This window comes from Ascaphus truei, chromosome 11 (assembly GCF_040206685.1).
Source record: "Ascaphus truei isolate aAscTru1 chromosome 11, aAscTru1.hap1, whole genome shotgun sequence".
Classification (NCBI taxonomy): Eukaryota; Metazoa; Chordata; class Amphibia; order Anura; family Ascaphidae; genus Ascaphus; species Ascaphus truei.
The window spans coordinates 38,852,278-38,867,513 of record NC_134493.1 but is presented as its reverse complement, the minus strand read 5'-3'; the positions used below and the strand labels follow the sequence as shown (position 1 = coordinate 38,867,513).

At 47.9% G+C, this 15,236-nt stretch overlaps 2 protein-coding genes and 2 non-coding genes across 5 annotated transcripts in view; 1 reads left to right on the top strand and 3 right to left on the bottom strand.

Annotated features, from left to right (window-relative positions):
* Positions 1–2,643: 2,643 nt before the first annotated feature.
* Positions 2,644–5,643, top strand: NDUFB10 (NADH:ubiquinone oxidoreductase subunit B10). The gene is made up of 4 exons (XM_075565749.1): positions 2,644–2,843; positions 3,968–4,106; positions 5,010–5,149; positions 5,427–5,643. The coding sequence occupies exons 1-4, from the start codon at positions 2,696–2,698 to the stop codon at positions 5,522–5,524; spliced, it is 525 nt and encodes a 174-aa protein (XP_075421864.1). The 5' UTR covers positions 2,644–2,695; the 3' UTR covers positions 5,525–5,643.
* Positions 5,644–10,241: 4,598 nt separating this feature from the next.
* The window catches only part of RPS2 (ribosomal protein S2), a 181,080-nt gene continuing 176,085 nt past the window's right edge, over positions 10,242–15,236 (bottom strand). For both annotated transcript variants that reach the window (XM_075565748.1, XM_075565747.1), the window contains exons 2-8: positions 14,205–14,345; positions 13,915–14,004; positions 13,206–13,313; positions 12,911–13,084; positions 11,583–11,742; positions 10,719–10,810; positions 10,242–10,370 (exon numbers count right to left, since the gene is read on the bottom strand). In XM_075565748.1, coding sequence (XP_075421863.1) covers positions 10,281–10,370; positions 10,719–10,810; positions 11,583–11,742; positions 12,911–13,084; positions 13,206–13,313; positions 13,915–14,004; positions 14,205–14,342 — 852 coding nt within the window. In that variant the 5' untranslated portion in view covers positions 14,343–14,345 and the 3' untranslated portion in view covers positions 10,242–10,280. The remainder of the gene's footprint in view (positions 10,371–10,718; positions 10,811–11,582; positions 11,743–12,910; positions 13,085–13,205; positions 13,314–13,914; positions 14,005–14,204; positions 14,346–15,236) is intronic.
* Positions 10,879–11,017, bottom strand: LOC142463735 (small nucleolar RNA SNORA64/SNORA10 family). The gene has a single exon (XR_012787484.1). It is a non-coding gene; the product is annotated as a small nucleolar RNA SNORA64/SNORA10 family (small nucleolar RNA).
* LOC142463736 (small nucleolar RNA SNORA64/SNORA10 family) lies at positions 12,531–12,671 on the bottom strand. Its single transcript, XR_012787485.1, has one exon. It is a non-coding gene; the product is annotated as a small nucleolar RNA SNORA64/SNORA10 family (small nucleolar RNA).

Genomic DNA, 15,236 nt, shown 5'->3' with positions numbered 1-15,236 from the left:
CCGATTTGTATATACTTGTATTCTGACACCCACTAAACGTCTCCCGACCTGAGAATACAGGCGTCACTCACATATCACGCAGGCTGAAAACATCTTGAGATCTGTTTTACCATATTACTACCACAAGATTGTCAAGGCTGTAAATCAGGGGTGGGCAACTCCAGTCTTCAAGGGCCACCAACAGGTCAGGTTTTCAGGATATCCCTGCTTCAGCACAGGTGGCTCAATCAGTGACTCAGTCATTGGCCAACTCCAGTTCTCAAGGGCCACCAACAGGTCAGATGTAACGGATATTCCTGCTTCGGCACAGGTGGCTCAGTCCGTCTTTGACTGAGCCACTGATTGAGTCACCTGTGCTGAAGCAGGGATATCGTGAAAACCTGACCTGTCGGTGGCCCTTGAGCACTGGAGTTGCCCACCCCTGCTCTTTGTGGCTTATTTACTAAGTTTACTAAGTGTAGAGCACAGGGTCATATTTGTCAAAGAAAGCGAATCCGGCTTGAATCTGGAGTCCTTCCTTTATTAAATCTGTTGCAATCCTTTTGCATTGGTTTTGGCCCAGTTTTGTATCAGGGAAACTTTGGTAACCAGTCCCACCACAGAAGCAGTAAGGGGGTTGTTGGATTTGTGGGGAACTTTTCAATAAGCATTCTCTGACAGTGACAGAGCAAAGGTTATTCTGTATTTATTTTTGTTACACTCATAACCATGGCGTCCCAGTGTATGAGATTATCATTTTAGCACAGCTCTCAGACCGGTTGATTTACTTTACAGTCAAGAGGAAGATGCTATCAAATACTATGTGGGCAGCTCAAGTTTTCAGAGATCCTGATTTTTAAGACCCATTGAGGTTCAAGGTGTGCATACGAAGCATGGAAGGGGAGTTTAAGACAGCCTACTCCATTTTGATGCTGTCTGGTGTTTTGCACCCAAATGGATTGGAACTTCACCTCTCCAGCGGCCAACACACTGGCATTATCTAGCAATGCTACAGCATTGTGTGAGGGTCGGGGAGCAGCTGTGCAATCCTGCTATACGCAGCAGGCTCAGGCCAGTGAGTTGATTTTTAATTAGGACCGTTAGAACGACCATTGTATTAGCAGTTAGCAGCGGAGAGGTGATGTTAAATAGAAAGGGGAGTTCAGGGACTGTCCAGGGTAAAAGCGTAAGGACAGAAGACATAGGAAAGGGAGAATATATATATATATTTTTTTTAAATAATAGAGTAAACGTGATAAAAGTAGAAAGAAGAAATTAATTAAGTAGAGAAGAGAGCAGGACTCAAGAAAATAGGCAAAGAAGTAGAAAATGAGATCGCAGTAACAGAAGGAACAGAGTTTTCTGTGAGAATACACTGAGGAAAGTTCCCAGAATAATCCTTGTGTTTCAATTGGGATGTTGTGTTTTTTTTTTTTACTTTACTAAAAATTGTGTATATTTCAATCTGTCAGAGAAACGCTTGTGGGGGTTATAATTTTCCCAGGAATTTCCGCCATTTCTCTTTTAGTAATTCCCTCGCTGCCTCGGGAAAGGGTATCCAGACCAGTCAACTCTCACTGATTTTCCCGAGCGTCTCACTGATTTTGAGTCAGTCTCATTTTCAGCATCTCATAAACTTCAAGTCTGATAAAAATAAATAAAATGCAATTTTTGGGGCAAGAACCTCCCAAATCTCTTGACATCTCTGGGTACAGACCTGCTGCGGGACTAGGGTATGCCAGGGGTCCAGTATTGAACCGGACTGAACTGTATTTGGACACTTAGTCAAGTAAAAAATGAGAGGTAATACTGGGCATGTATGTGTATACCGGTATTATCTCTCTGGACATGTAAGTGTATACCGGTATTACCTCTCTGGGTGTGTATGTGTATACCGGTATTGCCTCTCTGGGCGTGTATGTGTATACCGGTATTACCTCTCTGGGCGTGTATGTGTATATCGGTATTACCTCTCTGGGTGTGTATGTGTATACCGGTATTACCTCTCTGGGTGTGTATGTGTATACCAGTATCACCTCTCTGGACATGTATGTGTATACCGGTATTACCTCTCTGGATATGTATGTGTATACCGGTATTACCTCTCTGGACAGAGTGACCTCACCGGCTTGGGGGGCAGCCGTTTTTCCCCAAACTGGGAGAGAGCACGGGCTACTGCTAGGGGGCTGGGTAGCAGCCTGGGATAATTGTGTCACAACCTCTCATTGAGATGTGACTCCAGAGAGTGTGTGAAACCTCAGATCCAAATTCCAAATCCTGTCACATAGACAAACATACACAGAAAAGTCATTAACCACATAAATAATGGCGACTGCCTATAACAGTCTTGCCTCCACCTCCCAGTTGCCATAGCATTGATATGCATTGCCTTTTGATTGGCTCACCACTACAAAGAAGGCGTGGTTACACCTGAAGGCGAGGCTTTAAACGCAAGCCTTCCTCTAATTGGTTGGCCGGTGACGGATAGCTGTCTTAATTATGCCTGTGTTAACCAGAGTAGTTGACTAATTAGTAACGGGATAATTAGCGGCGATCAGAGGTTGTTCCGGTGATGTCCATTGTTTTTTTTGTTTTTTGAGGAGACGTTAATTTCAGCCTGAGCGGTGTCTGGGTCTGACCTATATCGGCCGCCGTCGCGAGGGTCCTCTGGCCGCCATATTGCGTGTGGCAGGCCGCAGTGTGAGTGACCTCCAACATGCCGGAGGAGCCTGATAAGGACGTGTACCCGGAGCCCCCGAGCCGCACGCCGGTATCGGACAAGCAGACTGCCCTCCCCAACCCGGCAATCATCGTAGGGACGCTCTTTCATTATGTGGTGGATGGGCCGGTTACAATCTTACACGGTGCGGAGGGGACGGGCGGGGAGTTAGGGGGCAATTCTGGCAGTAGTAGGAAGCCCGGGGGCAGTACTAGGACAGTATTGTCAGTGATAGAAGTGATGTGGGAAGCCTGGGGGTGGGGGCAGTACTGGCAGTGAAGGGGGAAAGTCGGAAGCCTGGGGGTAGGGGCAGTACTGGCAGTGATGGGGGGGGGGGGGGGGAAAGTGGGAAGACCGGGGACAGTATTGGCAGGGATGGGGGAGTTTGTGGAGGTAGTACTGGCAGGGATTGGGGAGATTGGGAAACCCGGGAATGGGGGAGATTGGTATGACTGGGGGTGGGAGGCAGTGATGGGGGAGATTGAGAAACCCGGGGGCAGTGATGGTGGAGATTGGGAAACCTGGAAGTGGGGTGGGGGCACTACTGGGGGTTTGTTTGCTGTCCCAAATTGATGGGTTATGTCTAAACTTTAGCAGGTTGGGACAGCAGTGTTTTCTGCCTTTGAGGAAAGCTTGCCCTTTTTTAAGGTCTTTGCCTGTGTATACGTTTTTGAGTGAATTTAAATTCAAGACTGGGGATGAAAGAGGCATAGAGAGGAAGTCGATTCTTTGTCCTAAATAGGGCAGTCCTAAAGCAATTACTACTCACTATAAAAAGGTTGCTTAAATTGTGATGCCAGGAATTAAAACCGTGTGCATGCCACTCACCATTAGTGTAGACATGAACAGATTGCTGAGGGGCATTCAGTGACCACTGCAGGGCATTGATGTGGGATAAAAAGCTAGATTGTCACTTGCAAAGCAGATAATGAGGTCAAAAAATATACCAAGATAATTAAACCCATGAAAGCAAGGTCTGTGAGGATGTGTAGAGACCATGAAGGCTGCGCCTTTCCGTTTATTAATGGCAGGAAAGTGTGTAAATGAAGATGGTGAACCCTGGAAACCATGATAGGAAGAGATTGAAGAGAGAACGGAGATCGCAGTTATAATATTCGATGTATTGAGAAATCGGTAGCCCTGCGTCTATTAGGTTACGTTGGATATTGCTGAATTTACCTTGTACATTGTAAGAAATACAAAGACATTTCTTAGTTGATGATGAATTCGCTATTCTGACTCACATCATGAATGTTTTCCCTCTTGCAGACTGGATTGAACGCCAGCAGTCAAGAAACAAGTTTTATTACTATCACAAGACCTTCCGCCGTGTTCCCGACATAACGGAATGTGACGTGAACGACTACACGTGTTGCTTTGAAGCGGAGATGCAGTGGAAGAGGGATCAGTGCGTATTCATTTCAGTTTGTCCTTATCTTTCTGCCATTGTGAATGGTATGCCGAACAAACGGTACTGATGTTTACAAACTAATGTTTGTGCCTGAGGCACAGGGAGATAATGACTTGTCTAAAGGAGCCAACACCGCAGATTTGATCCACGCTCCCACACAAAGTCTGTGTCTTAGTTTTCTGTTGCCTTTACTCTGTGAGACAATCCATTATATCTGTGTACCCTTTATGATCTAGACCAGGGGTGCGCAAACTTTTTATGGGGGGTGGCGCGGTGGTTGCAGAGACCCCGCACTGTTCCCCAAGGCATTTAAATTAAATGCCGGGGGATCGCGTGAGGCCTCTGCAACTTTACTTACCTTGTCTCTGGCGACGCATTGCTATGGCAACACGGCATCAAATGACATCGTGTTGCCATCATTTGACGCCAGAAACATGGTAAGGAGGGGGGTCGCGAGCAGACGGGCACAGGGGAACGTTTGCACACCCCTGATCTAGACTTCTTTAGAATTGGTTTCTTTAGCTTTTTGGTACAGCCCTTGCCCAGCAAATATCTGAACACTGTTGCCTACACAGGGTCACGTAGATATATTTCTGACCTCTTGTAAAAACTGCTAGAGGTCTAATGGTTTTCAATAGAACTAGGCCCTTGATCTGACAGTGTATTGATTGATTTATTGTTGGATTGCAGAGGTTCAACCTGTCATTGGCCTGACTTGGAAAGGAGGTTTCCTGATGTCTTGTCCATAGTGAATTGGATCAGCTGCTGTTCAGAATATAACATTATCTATGTCTGCATTTCTGTTCCCCCTGTTAAGGATAATGATGTGGCGTCCTTGAGTGCCAATTGATTAAAAATAATGCGGCGTAATGAAACTATTTTCTCTGCATTCTTTTTCAGCCAAGTTGATCAGGAGATAGTGAAGATCGTGCAGGAGAGAATGCGAGCTTGCCAGCAGAGAGAAGGGCACAGCTACATACAGAACTGTGCCAAGGAGTTGGAGCAGTTTGCTCAGACTGCCAAGTCTTATCAGGCCAGATGTAAGCAACAAGGTTTAAAGAATATCACTTTTAGGCTATTTACTGACTTGTGAAAGCAATGATCCAAACACACTTGTTTTGCATAAAAGCTGGATGGTGACAGGTCTGCATTGTTAATTTGATGCTGTTGGGTCACTATTGTCCAGGAAAGTGCTGCTTAGCACTATGTAGATGTCCTATCTGCGTGGGTCTTCCATGTTGCATAGGCGATTCATGTTGGGAGGGGTAGAGGAATTTTGCCATTACTTTATATGTAATATTTTGCATTGCCTGTCAGATGGGGACCTTGGAGCTTTCGGCAACGCGAGAAAATGTCTCATGAAGCAGAAACACAGAATGATCGCCGAAAGAAAAGCGGCTGCAGAGGCTTCTTAGGTTCTACCAACGGGAACGGAAAACCAGCACGTGTGCATTTCCACTGCGCGTGTCTTGGAGCTGAACACAGATGTGGAACAGTAGAAACTAAAACAGTATAATAAAATATGCGTCTTAAATGTATGGTGTATGATTTAGGAGGGGGGGCAGAGTGCATACAGAGGCCCAGTGCTTTTCCCCTAAGCATTTAAAGCTGCAGTTGTCTTTTTTTTTAAATTTATTTTTTTACTTCAATAGTTTCATGTGTGCAATCTCTAATTACCTAAAGAACTGTATAGCTGCCGGTCAATTCGTTCTTCATGTATTGAAAGGTGAAATTTGGTGACATAATTAGTGAAGGGATCTGTTTTTCTTCTGTTTCTGTCTCTCAGTGGAAGCTCATGAATATTCATGAGCACTCCTGCACTGACATGTGCTAGAGGGAGTGCAGGGCTGACAAAGGGGTGTGCCAGAGCTTGTGACAGGACATGAAGGGGCAGTGCCTTAGCAAATGGCTGTTAAAATAGAATATAAGAAAATTGGTCTTTCAAAGTTGTTTTTTTAAAAACAGAAAATGCTAAAAGTATTTTTTCTTACTACAGAACTGATTTATTAAAAAAAAACACATGCAGGATATTGACTGAACTGCAGCTTTAAATTAAATGCTGGTGGAGCGTGCAAGGCCTCTGTATGTTACTTATCTCCGGCAGCTTCTGTTAACACGTCACCATGGCAAATTATGCCATGGGGTTACATGACGTGACATCAGAAATGCTGAAGACAAGGTGATGTTGGGGGGGTACTCTTTTAACTGCATCCCTTAACCCTAGGGGGTGAGGGAGGAGAGATGCTATCAGGTAACATGGTAACATGGAGGCTGTAGTCTCTCAGCCTAGCACAGAATAGAAAATCTCCAGACAGCACAGGATGCAGTTGACATAAGGTGTGTAGGAAGGGGGAAGATGTGTGGTGAAAGATTGGTAAAAATGCAGTATTGAATGGAGTGTGTAAGGGTGTGTCTGGTCTGCTGGCCCTGCCTGAAAAATGTTGATCTTATTTTGAGGACTACTGCCCTAGAATCTGGATAGATGTAGATTGTTAGAAGTTGAGGCAATCGATGAGATTGTACATAATGCAGTAAAATACAAGTTTGAGTGCAATTAAGCCTCAATATTTTGCAAATTCCCTGTTCATGTTAGTGAGCTAACACTGGTGGATAAACTAGCAAAATTAGAGCAGCTCTATTAGTGAAGGAATGGCATCCCTGACCATAGCTTTTTCTATACACATTAGAACTCAACTGTGAGAAGTGTCTGTGGGACTTAGGCCTTGCCCCCGCTGCCTGCTACAGCATCCGCTGCGCTCACGAGAGCCCTCCCCGCAATGGCGCCGGGGCCGCAGCGCTCGCGCGAGAGCTACTCCTGCTCTCAATAGAATTGAGAGCAGGAACTCGCGTCGAGCGGCTAGGCACGCCCCCCGGCGGTTCAGCCAATGAGGGCGAACCTGCCGGGTGACATCATGGCCGCGCCCCCGTCACTCCTCCGCCACGCCCCCCCGGTCTCTGCTCCTGCAGTGAGCTGCAGACCAGGGAATCGCCGGAACGCGCAGCCAAAAGCGCGGGCGCGCATTACAGCGCCGGGGCCTTAGCCTTAGACTACGACCCCGCTGCACATGCATCTGCCAGGCTGGTGGCATGTGCAGCCAAGTTCCCCCGGTCTGCAGGGGGAAAGATGGGGGGCTGTGACAACCAGCAGGTTTGCCCTCATTGGCTGAACCGGCAGGGTGTGTGGCCTAGCGCTCCGTCGCAAGTCCTGATCTCAATTCTCTTGAGTAGGAGAAACTGTAGGCGCAGCGGCCCCCCCTCGCAGCGGGCCCACTCTTGTCCCTGCAGCGAACGCCACAGCGGGTGCTGCAGTAGCCAGCAGGGACCTGGCCTTAGTTATCGATACATTAGTGGCAAAATGACTATTTAACCCACAAAATAGCTGTAGACTTGTTAGGAAAGTATGTTATTTTCACTTGAGCATTGAGATCCAGATTCCTTAAACAATTCTCATACGTGCAGTGATTGGGTTAGTCTAAGGCCGAGCTCGCGGTGGGACTGCGTGTGCGTGCTTGCGTCCGTGCGCACTTCCAGGACTATTACCTAATTGTCTATGGTAGTTCAAGTGCCCTTGGCGCTGCATGCGTCGACACTACTACATTTTGCAGACTGAAATGTGCCTGTGGTGCGCTCCGGAGTGCGCTGTAGAAGTGCCAAGTGACTATCTGAAGCAGGGGGAGGTTCAGCAGGGAGTCCCGTCAGGAGATGTATACTCGTCCTGGAGATATCAGTGACACTGCAGTCACTCTCCTAGATGGACAGTGTCTCTTGGCCCGGGGATTAAAGTTCATATCATATAAAATTAGTCGAACAATATATATATTATTTAGCATATGTGTGTGCTTACTTCCTGTGTCCATACTCCTTGAGAAAGTGCAACACTTGCGTGAAACGCGTGGGAGGACCTTTGTCTTGTCCACCACCTACTTCTGTTCAAAATAAAGCCCTTTTTTACTTTTGCATCTACTGGCACCCTTTTTCTTTAATTTTCCAATTTTTGGCTGTTCCTGATCCTGTCTGAGTGCCCTGACTATTGCCATCCCTGCTGTAGATTTTGCAGACAACCACCTCACCCCAACACTCGAGTTAAATCAATGCAAAGCAGATAGCCAAGGTGGGAGTTTAATGGATGATTCCTGCCCCTCCAAACTTATCTATCGAAGTATTGTTAGTCCCAGAGACTGTACAGGAAGAATGGATGCAATGTCTTTATTAGGAAGCTAGCATGTATATGGGTGCAGATCTGTTTACCCGAGCCAGTCCTAGTTGCAATCTCTGCTGTATTGCCTACTAGCTGATATACCCGGCGTTGCCCGGGATGCAAATGCGTAATAGGTAGTATTATTTATAAATGGTGGAACAATAGGTGACTATTTGTTGTAAAGGTTGGATAATAATGTTGAAAAGAAAGATGGAAGAAAATGTAATACGATGTTGTATAAAAATGGTTTATTGTAAACACACCACAGTACAATGTATATTTTTGTGACATAAGTGATGTGAAAGTGTGAGGCGTGTGTCCTGCTAGGGTGTGAGCGAGTGTGAGGCGGCAGGTGGATGTTCAGTACGGGTGGCGCATGGGTAGTGAGTGCTGGCTGTGGGTCGGGGTCCTGCTAGGGTGTGAGGCGGCGGGTGTGTGGCGAGTGCGGGTGACAGCTGGTCAGTGATATTGTTGCGTAGGGGCAGGATGCGGCAGGAGTGTGTGGGGTGGGTGAGAGGCGGCGGGTGTGTGTCGAGTGGCGGGTGTCTGTTGAGTGCGTGCGGCGGCTGTGTGGCGCAGGGGTGTGAGCGGTGGGCGGGTGAAAGGCAGAAGTGCGGGTGGGCGAAAGGCAGAGGCAGGAGGGCGGACGAAAGGCATTGAAGGAGGGGAGGTGAGGTCGAAGGGGTGGTGAGGGGAGGTGAAGGGGAGGGGAGGTGAGGAGGATGGGTGGTGAGGGGAGGTGAAAGGGGGGGCGGAGGGGAGGTGAAGGGGGGGCGGAGGGGAGGTGAAGGGGGGGCGGAGGGGAGGTGAAGGCGGGGCGGGGGGAGGTGGAGGGGGTAGGTGGGAAGGGTGGAGGTGGGGGGCTGGGGGGGGTGAAGGGAGGGTGAGGGGAGGTGAAGGGGGGGAGGTGGGGGGAAGTGGTGGTAAGGGGGGGGGGAGGTGGGAGGTTGTAAGGGGGGAGTGAAGGTGGGGGTGAAGGGGAGGTGAAGGTAGGGGTGGAGGGGGCGGTGAATGTGGGGGTGAAGGTAGGGGTGGAGGGGAGGTGAAGCGGGGGTGGAGGGGAGGTGAAGCGGGGGTGGAGGAGGGGAGGTGAAGGGGGGGGTGGAGGGGAGGTGAAGGGGGGGTGTGGAGGGGAGGGGGTGGAGGGGAGGTGAAGGGGGGGGGGTGGAGGGGAGGTTAAGGGGGGGGGTGGAGGGGAGGTTGGAGGGGGGGGGGTGGAGGGGAGGTTAAGGGGGGGTTGGAGGGGAGGTGAAGTGGAGGGAGGGGAGGTGGAAGGGAGGGGAAGTGGAGTGAGGGGTGGGTGAGGGGAGGTGAAGGCCGCTCACTCACCCGTCCGGCCGTTCCCTCACCCGTCCGGCAGCTCCCACGTGGATCTGAGGCGGGAGGCAGCGTGTTGTGGGCGCTCCCCCGCTGTGTCCCTGGCGCGCGCTCGCTCACTCCGCTCCCCCGCTGACTGTAGCTGCGCCGGGGGGGGGGGGGGGGGGGTGGAGGGGAAGTGAGTGAGGGAAGGTGAAGGGGGGGTGAGGGGAGGGGCACAGGGAGACACATACAGACCCGGACACATAGAACACTTTCACAAATATATAGTAGATAAAATATAGGCACGTCTCCAGCAGAGCCATCAATCACTGCTCTGCTCCTTGAAATCACACCCCACAATGCCTTGCATAGCGCGGCACCAGGACTTATGGGGTGCAACTTTAGGATTAGAAACGGCTTTGCTTCCAAAAAAATGACATCCTGCCACAGCCCTGGTACCCACAAAGATTTGGGGGTGAGAGTTTGTCTTGCAAATGTACATTTTTTTCTAAAGAGAAAGAATGATCGAGGCTATAGATATAATGCTGCAAGTGTTCAGCTGAGAGGTACAATGTAGCACCCCAAACGCCTTTTTATTGCTGCACCCTATATTAAATGGAAGAGACTCAGGCCAGTTAGAGTTTTATCCCTTTATTTTCTGTAACAGGAAATATTTAGGAGGTGGCAGGAACAGCGGCAGCTTCAGCCTGGCTCCTCTGCATAGCCACTCTGGTGTGGGTCTTTGCAAGGTGATCGGTGTACTCCTGGGAAGAACAAACACAAAGCAGGCTTTCATTTCATGCGTCCTTAGAACAAGACATCGGGTACAATGATGTCGCTATGAATCCTGCAGAGTTTTAGGCGACCCTGGTCACTGAGGGGGCCACTATACATTCTCCCCTTTCCGTTTATCCTGAATATAAACCAGCTTCAATTCTAATCCCTGCCGCCCAGCTACTTCCCATTTTCTACATACAACCTGTCCAAACACGGTCTTCCCTTTGTACCCATAAACCCTGCTGCACCCCTTGGAAGAGTGCCATGGGTTAACCCAACTAGGGACTAGCAGAGGTTAACGTGTTAACAGACTGGCATTTCTGGGGTATAATTACCTGGTATGGAGACTTGGTGAAAACGGTCTCCTTCCAGAGATCAGGCGTCAGATAGCTGTAGGTCTTGGAGATGGCATCAAAGGTGGCTTTAGCTGCAGAAGGAGTACCAGTTAGAAACATGCTATATTACCGTACGTCTTACACGGTGTGCGACAGGACGCTCTGTAGAGCCTCAAACAGGAACAGGAAGACCACGCTACAAGGTCAGCCTGCCGTGCATAGGCAGCTCAAGTTGTTCTCTCTCTCGTGTAACGACAATTACACCACTTACACGTGTAACTGAGCAGAGCTGAGAGATTGATGGTGCGTTCATAATAAAAACATGCGAATCACAGCGGACAAGGCCTCCACGTTACATCAGTGTGTGACAAGATAATCTAGCGGAGTGCGAACCAGTCACCGGCAGTGAGACCAGCTTCCTGCACACCTCCCATGTGAGTGACTGTAAAAGGACATACAGCCAGGGTGGGCCCTGAGGTGCCCACCCCTGACATGCACCCTGCATGGCTAAACAGGTCATTTTATGTCAGGTTAGGAGAGTATTACCATAGCACCATCGTGTGTGTTATTCAAAAGACTGGCCAAATGGCATCTACTCTTAAAATAATCATTCTGACAGGATAAAGCAAGAGTGTCCTTAAATCTTTTGCTGCCCTTCATGTCCTAACACTTTGTAGGCTCCATCTGCAGCCAACAGACGGCAATCAGGCCTACAAAACATTCTACAGGTCGTCCATTACAACAGGCCTACTTGATGAGCATAAATGCAGATACTACAGCCTGTCCCTGGTGGGACGATGCCCACCCCCCTCCCCCCGTATGGTTGTAATGCTGCACACCCACAGCCAGGGATAGACCACTTACCAAAGTTACCCAGGGTAGCAGTGCAGCCCCTGGCTGATGTGTAGCAGTCGTCAATTCCAGCCATCATCAGCAGCTTCTTGGGGACAGGGGCAGAAACAATGCCAGTACCCCTGGGGGCAGGGATCAGGCGCACAAGCACAGAGCCACAGCGACCAGTCACCTAAAAAGAAGATGGATAAGAGATTTAAGTACACGTACGGCATTCCACTCACTACAAGGCCAAGTAATGGTGACAAAACCAAAAACATGTGAAAGAAGGCACTAGTTATCTTCAGCGGCAGAAATTATGTGAACCAGTATTTAAACTGAGCCTTACACGTTACAAAGAGAATGAAAGGGAAAACGCAAATACATTTCTGAAGATTTTAAAGGTGCAATTCATGGCGGTTACAATTCCCCCCCCCCCCCCCCCCCCCACTGGTTTGAAGCAGGGGGTCGCTGTAGCTGAACCTCATGAACTTCAGCCCCAGGGACCCCCTCCTGCTAGAGATACTTACCTCCGTAGTAGGCGCTCCGGCTGAGCTAGCTGGGTTTTCAAGTTTAAAACTCCCGCACTAATAGGAAGCAGCACCTGAATACATCAGATTCTCATTGGCCCGCGGGGAGTGGGGGGCTCTGAAACTCCGCTATTACATGAACCCAGCTAGCCGAGCAGAGACCGGCACACCCTACGGAAGCAAATCTCGGGAATCAGGGGGTCCCAGGAGCTGAAATTAATGGTGCTCAGCTCCAGAGACCCCCTGCTTCAATGCTATGAATTTTTTTTTTTTTAAACGCTTGGATTGCCGCTTTAATGCAGAACATTAAAATCCCTCAATTGTTTGTTTATATTGTTGCCAGATCTTTAGGCTTCTGCCCACAAAGCTGTGGTGTCCCACTGAGCTCTGGGAACTGCACAGGAAGTATTCATTTGTATGGCTTAAAGGCAAAGTCTTACAAGTCGTCATTATATGTAGAGCCTCAAACAGGAACAGGAAGGCCACGTGAGGAGGTCAGCCTGCCGTGCATATGCAGCTCAAGTTACTTTCTCTCTCTTGTAACGACAATTACACCACTTATATAAGTGTAAGTGAGCAGAGCTGAGAGATTCACAATCACAAAAATAAAATGTAATCTGTTTAAAAGGTTTCTCGGTTTGGTAAAACTGTTCCCGTTACACACTGGTCACTAATCAAACTTCTAGAGATCACAAAAAAGATTATCCGTTGCGTCACAACACAGGGGACCCGAGAACCGTTTCAGTGAAACCGCTTAGATCATTATCCCTTCAACAAAATCCTGTTCCCACATGGTTCAAATCTTCCAGAACAGGTGAAAAGTGCTCATACCTTGCAGGGTACAGTGTGGGGCTTGCCGATCTTGTTACCCCAGTAGCCTCTGCGAACAGGTACGATGGACAGTTTAGCCAAGATGATGGCCCCGCGGATAGCGGTGGCAACTTCTTTGGAGCACTTGACACCAAGACCAACGTGGCCGTTGTAGTCACCAATGGCAACAAAAGCCTAAAAATCAGAATGAGAGAAAAAAAAAGGCACATCAGAAACTATTCCAAATGTCACCTGCTGAGGGATGGTTCAATGAGGATGTGCGACGGGTGACCATTCGCCAGAAGAGCATACATACCTTGAATCTTGTTCGCTGTCCAGCACGGGTCTGTTTCTGGACAGGCATGATCTTCAGGACCTCATCCTTCAGAGTGGTGCCCAGGAAGAAGTCGATGATTTCAGACTCCTGCAGCAAAGAGGTTACACCATTTAGTTTGTGAATTTAAATGGACACATGCGCTTAGCCTTGTAGACACGATACTTTAGCATCTAGTCCTTTCCAGATCACCTTCACTATACATAGAACGGTTTTACCCCATGTTATTCACAGCTATCAGATACTGTTGTATGGGATGGTGGTCAAATGTATGGATACCCAACCGATTTAACTGCATATTATAATGTAACTGCGCAGGTTTAAAATATTCACATTTATGTCAATCTGATTTTGCTCCATGAAAGTGGAAGTCCAACTTTAGATTTTACGTTGTGCTAGTGAAAACTAACCCAGCGCACACAATGTAATTAGTGCTATGCATAATGTAAGTGATACATCACTTGTAAATGCTGTTGCAGTTCACCTGAAATCTTTGACCAGTCAACAGATTCTGTTTCCTGATGGGTCAAATACCTAGCTCCCTGGAGAGAGCGATCACACGACTGTACTTGAACTAGAAACATTCCTGCATCATATAAACATGAGCAGCCAGAGCCGAGAACCGTATTTTACAAAGTGTCCCAACTCTTGAAGGCAAATGAGTTGCAGCCCACTCAACATCTATATATACCTTAATTGGAAGAGAAAAGAGGTAGATCTCCTCCAGGGACTTGATCTTCATGTCCTTGACCAGGCGGCCAAGTTTGGTGACTGGAATCCACTGCATAACAAGAGACAATTAAATGCAACCCACTGTATGACCCGGTGCCCACATGGCTATTTCCCTAACCCCACTCGAGACCAGGTGCTCTATGCAATTTGAATCACTAACTCACTCCGACTCCTACAAAGCTCTATTGTTATGTGCTTCGGGTACTAAAAGTTAGATTGCAAGTTATAGGGATGGGTGGGGGAACTTACTTCCTTGTCGTCCGCTTTGCCCCCGCGGGCCCCTCTGCCTCTACCGCGGCCCCTGCCTCTTCCACGACCGCGGCCCCTGCCACCGCCGCCGAAGCCCCCACGAAAACCTCCCCTGTTACCACCGGCGTCGTCCGCCATTTGCTGCAAAACAGACCAGGGAAGATTAGGAAACGGCGATAACAATAAGATGCAACGCAATCCCACCCCCAAGTCACTTCCACCTTACTACTGCACTTTAACACACACACACACGCTGTAACTCGGTGTATCTTTCCTGGTTAAAAATATGTTATATTTATAGCTTACATACATAACTCCTTCGCGGCTTTTAGGGCCAGTAACGCATTGCAGATCACATTTATATACAGATCAAACCCAGGACAGAATTTCGTGCCTGCCTTTGTCTGTGGCCAATACTAAAACCCATTAACAGGACAGTCCTGGGACTGTGATGATTGGAAGGCATTAGGAGAAAATTGAGTCCAAAGTGTCAAATTATTATTATTATTTTCTGTATCTGATGCAGTGGGGAAACTTGCACCGGTATCCCAGAGAACTGGGGATTGCGCCACAACCAAAAAAAAAATTGTATCATTAGTATTTTCTTTTTTTCCTCCCATTACAAAAATGTGATTGCGAGCTCTTCAGGGCAGGGACTACTATTGCCCAATGTTTACAGTTATTAATCATGCAGCAATTCGGATTATTCTTGTCTTTATTATATATCTGGTATAACAGATGGTGGGCAACATATTCTTAAAATTATATTATTTTGTAAGTGGAGAGGGGTTTATAATGAGCATGCAAATGTAAATGGAATATATATATATATATATTATATATATAGTGTAACAGAGCAGATGGCACACAAATACAAACGGCAAGTGCTAGTCCCATATGAATAAGTATAATCAAAGGCTCCTTACCAGGCAGACCAGAGTCCAGAGAATCCAAAGTACACGCAGCAAGGAAGAGACAGCACACTTGGTCTCAAAGAAAAAATTGTATTGAATAGCAGGCACATACACCATT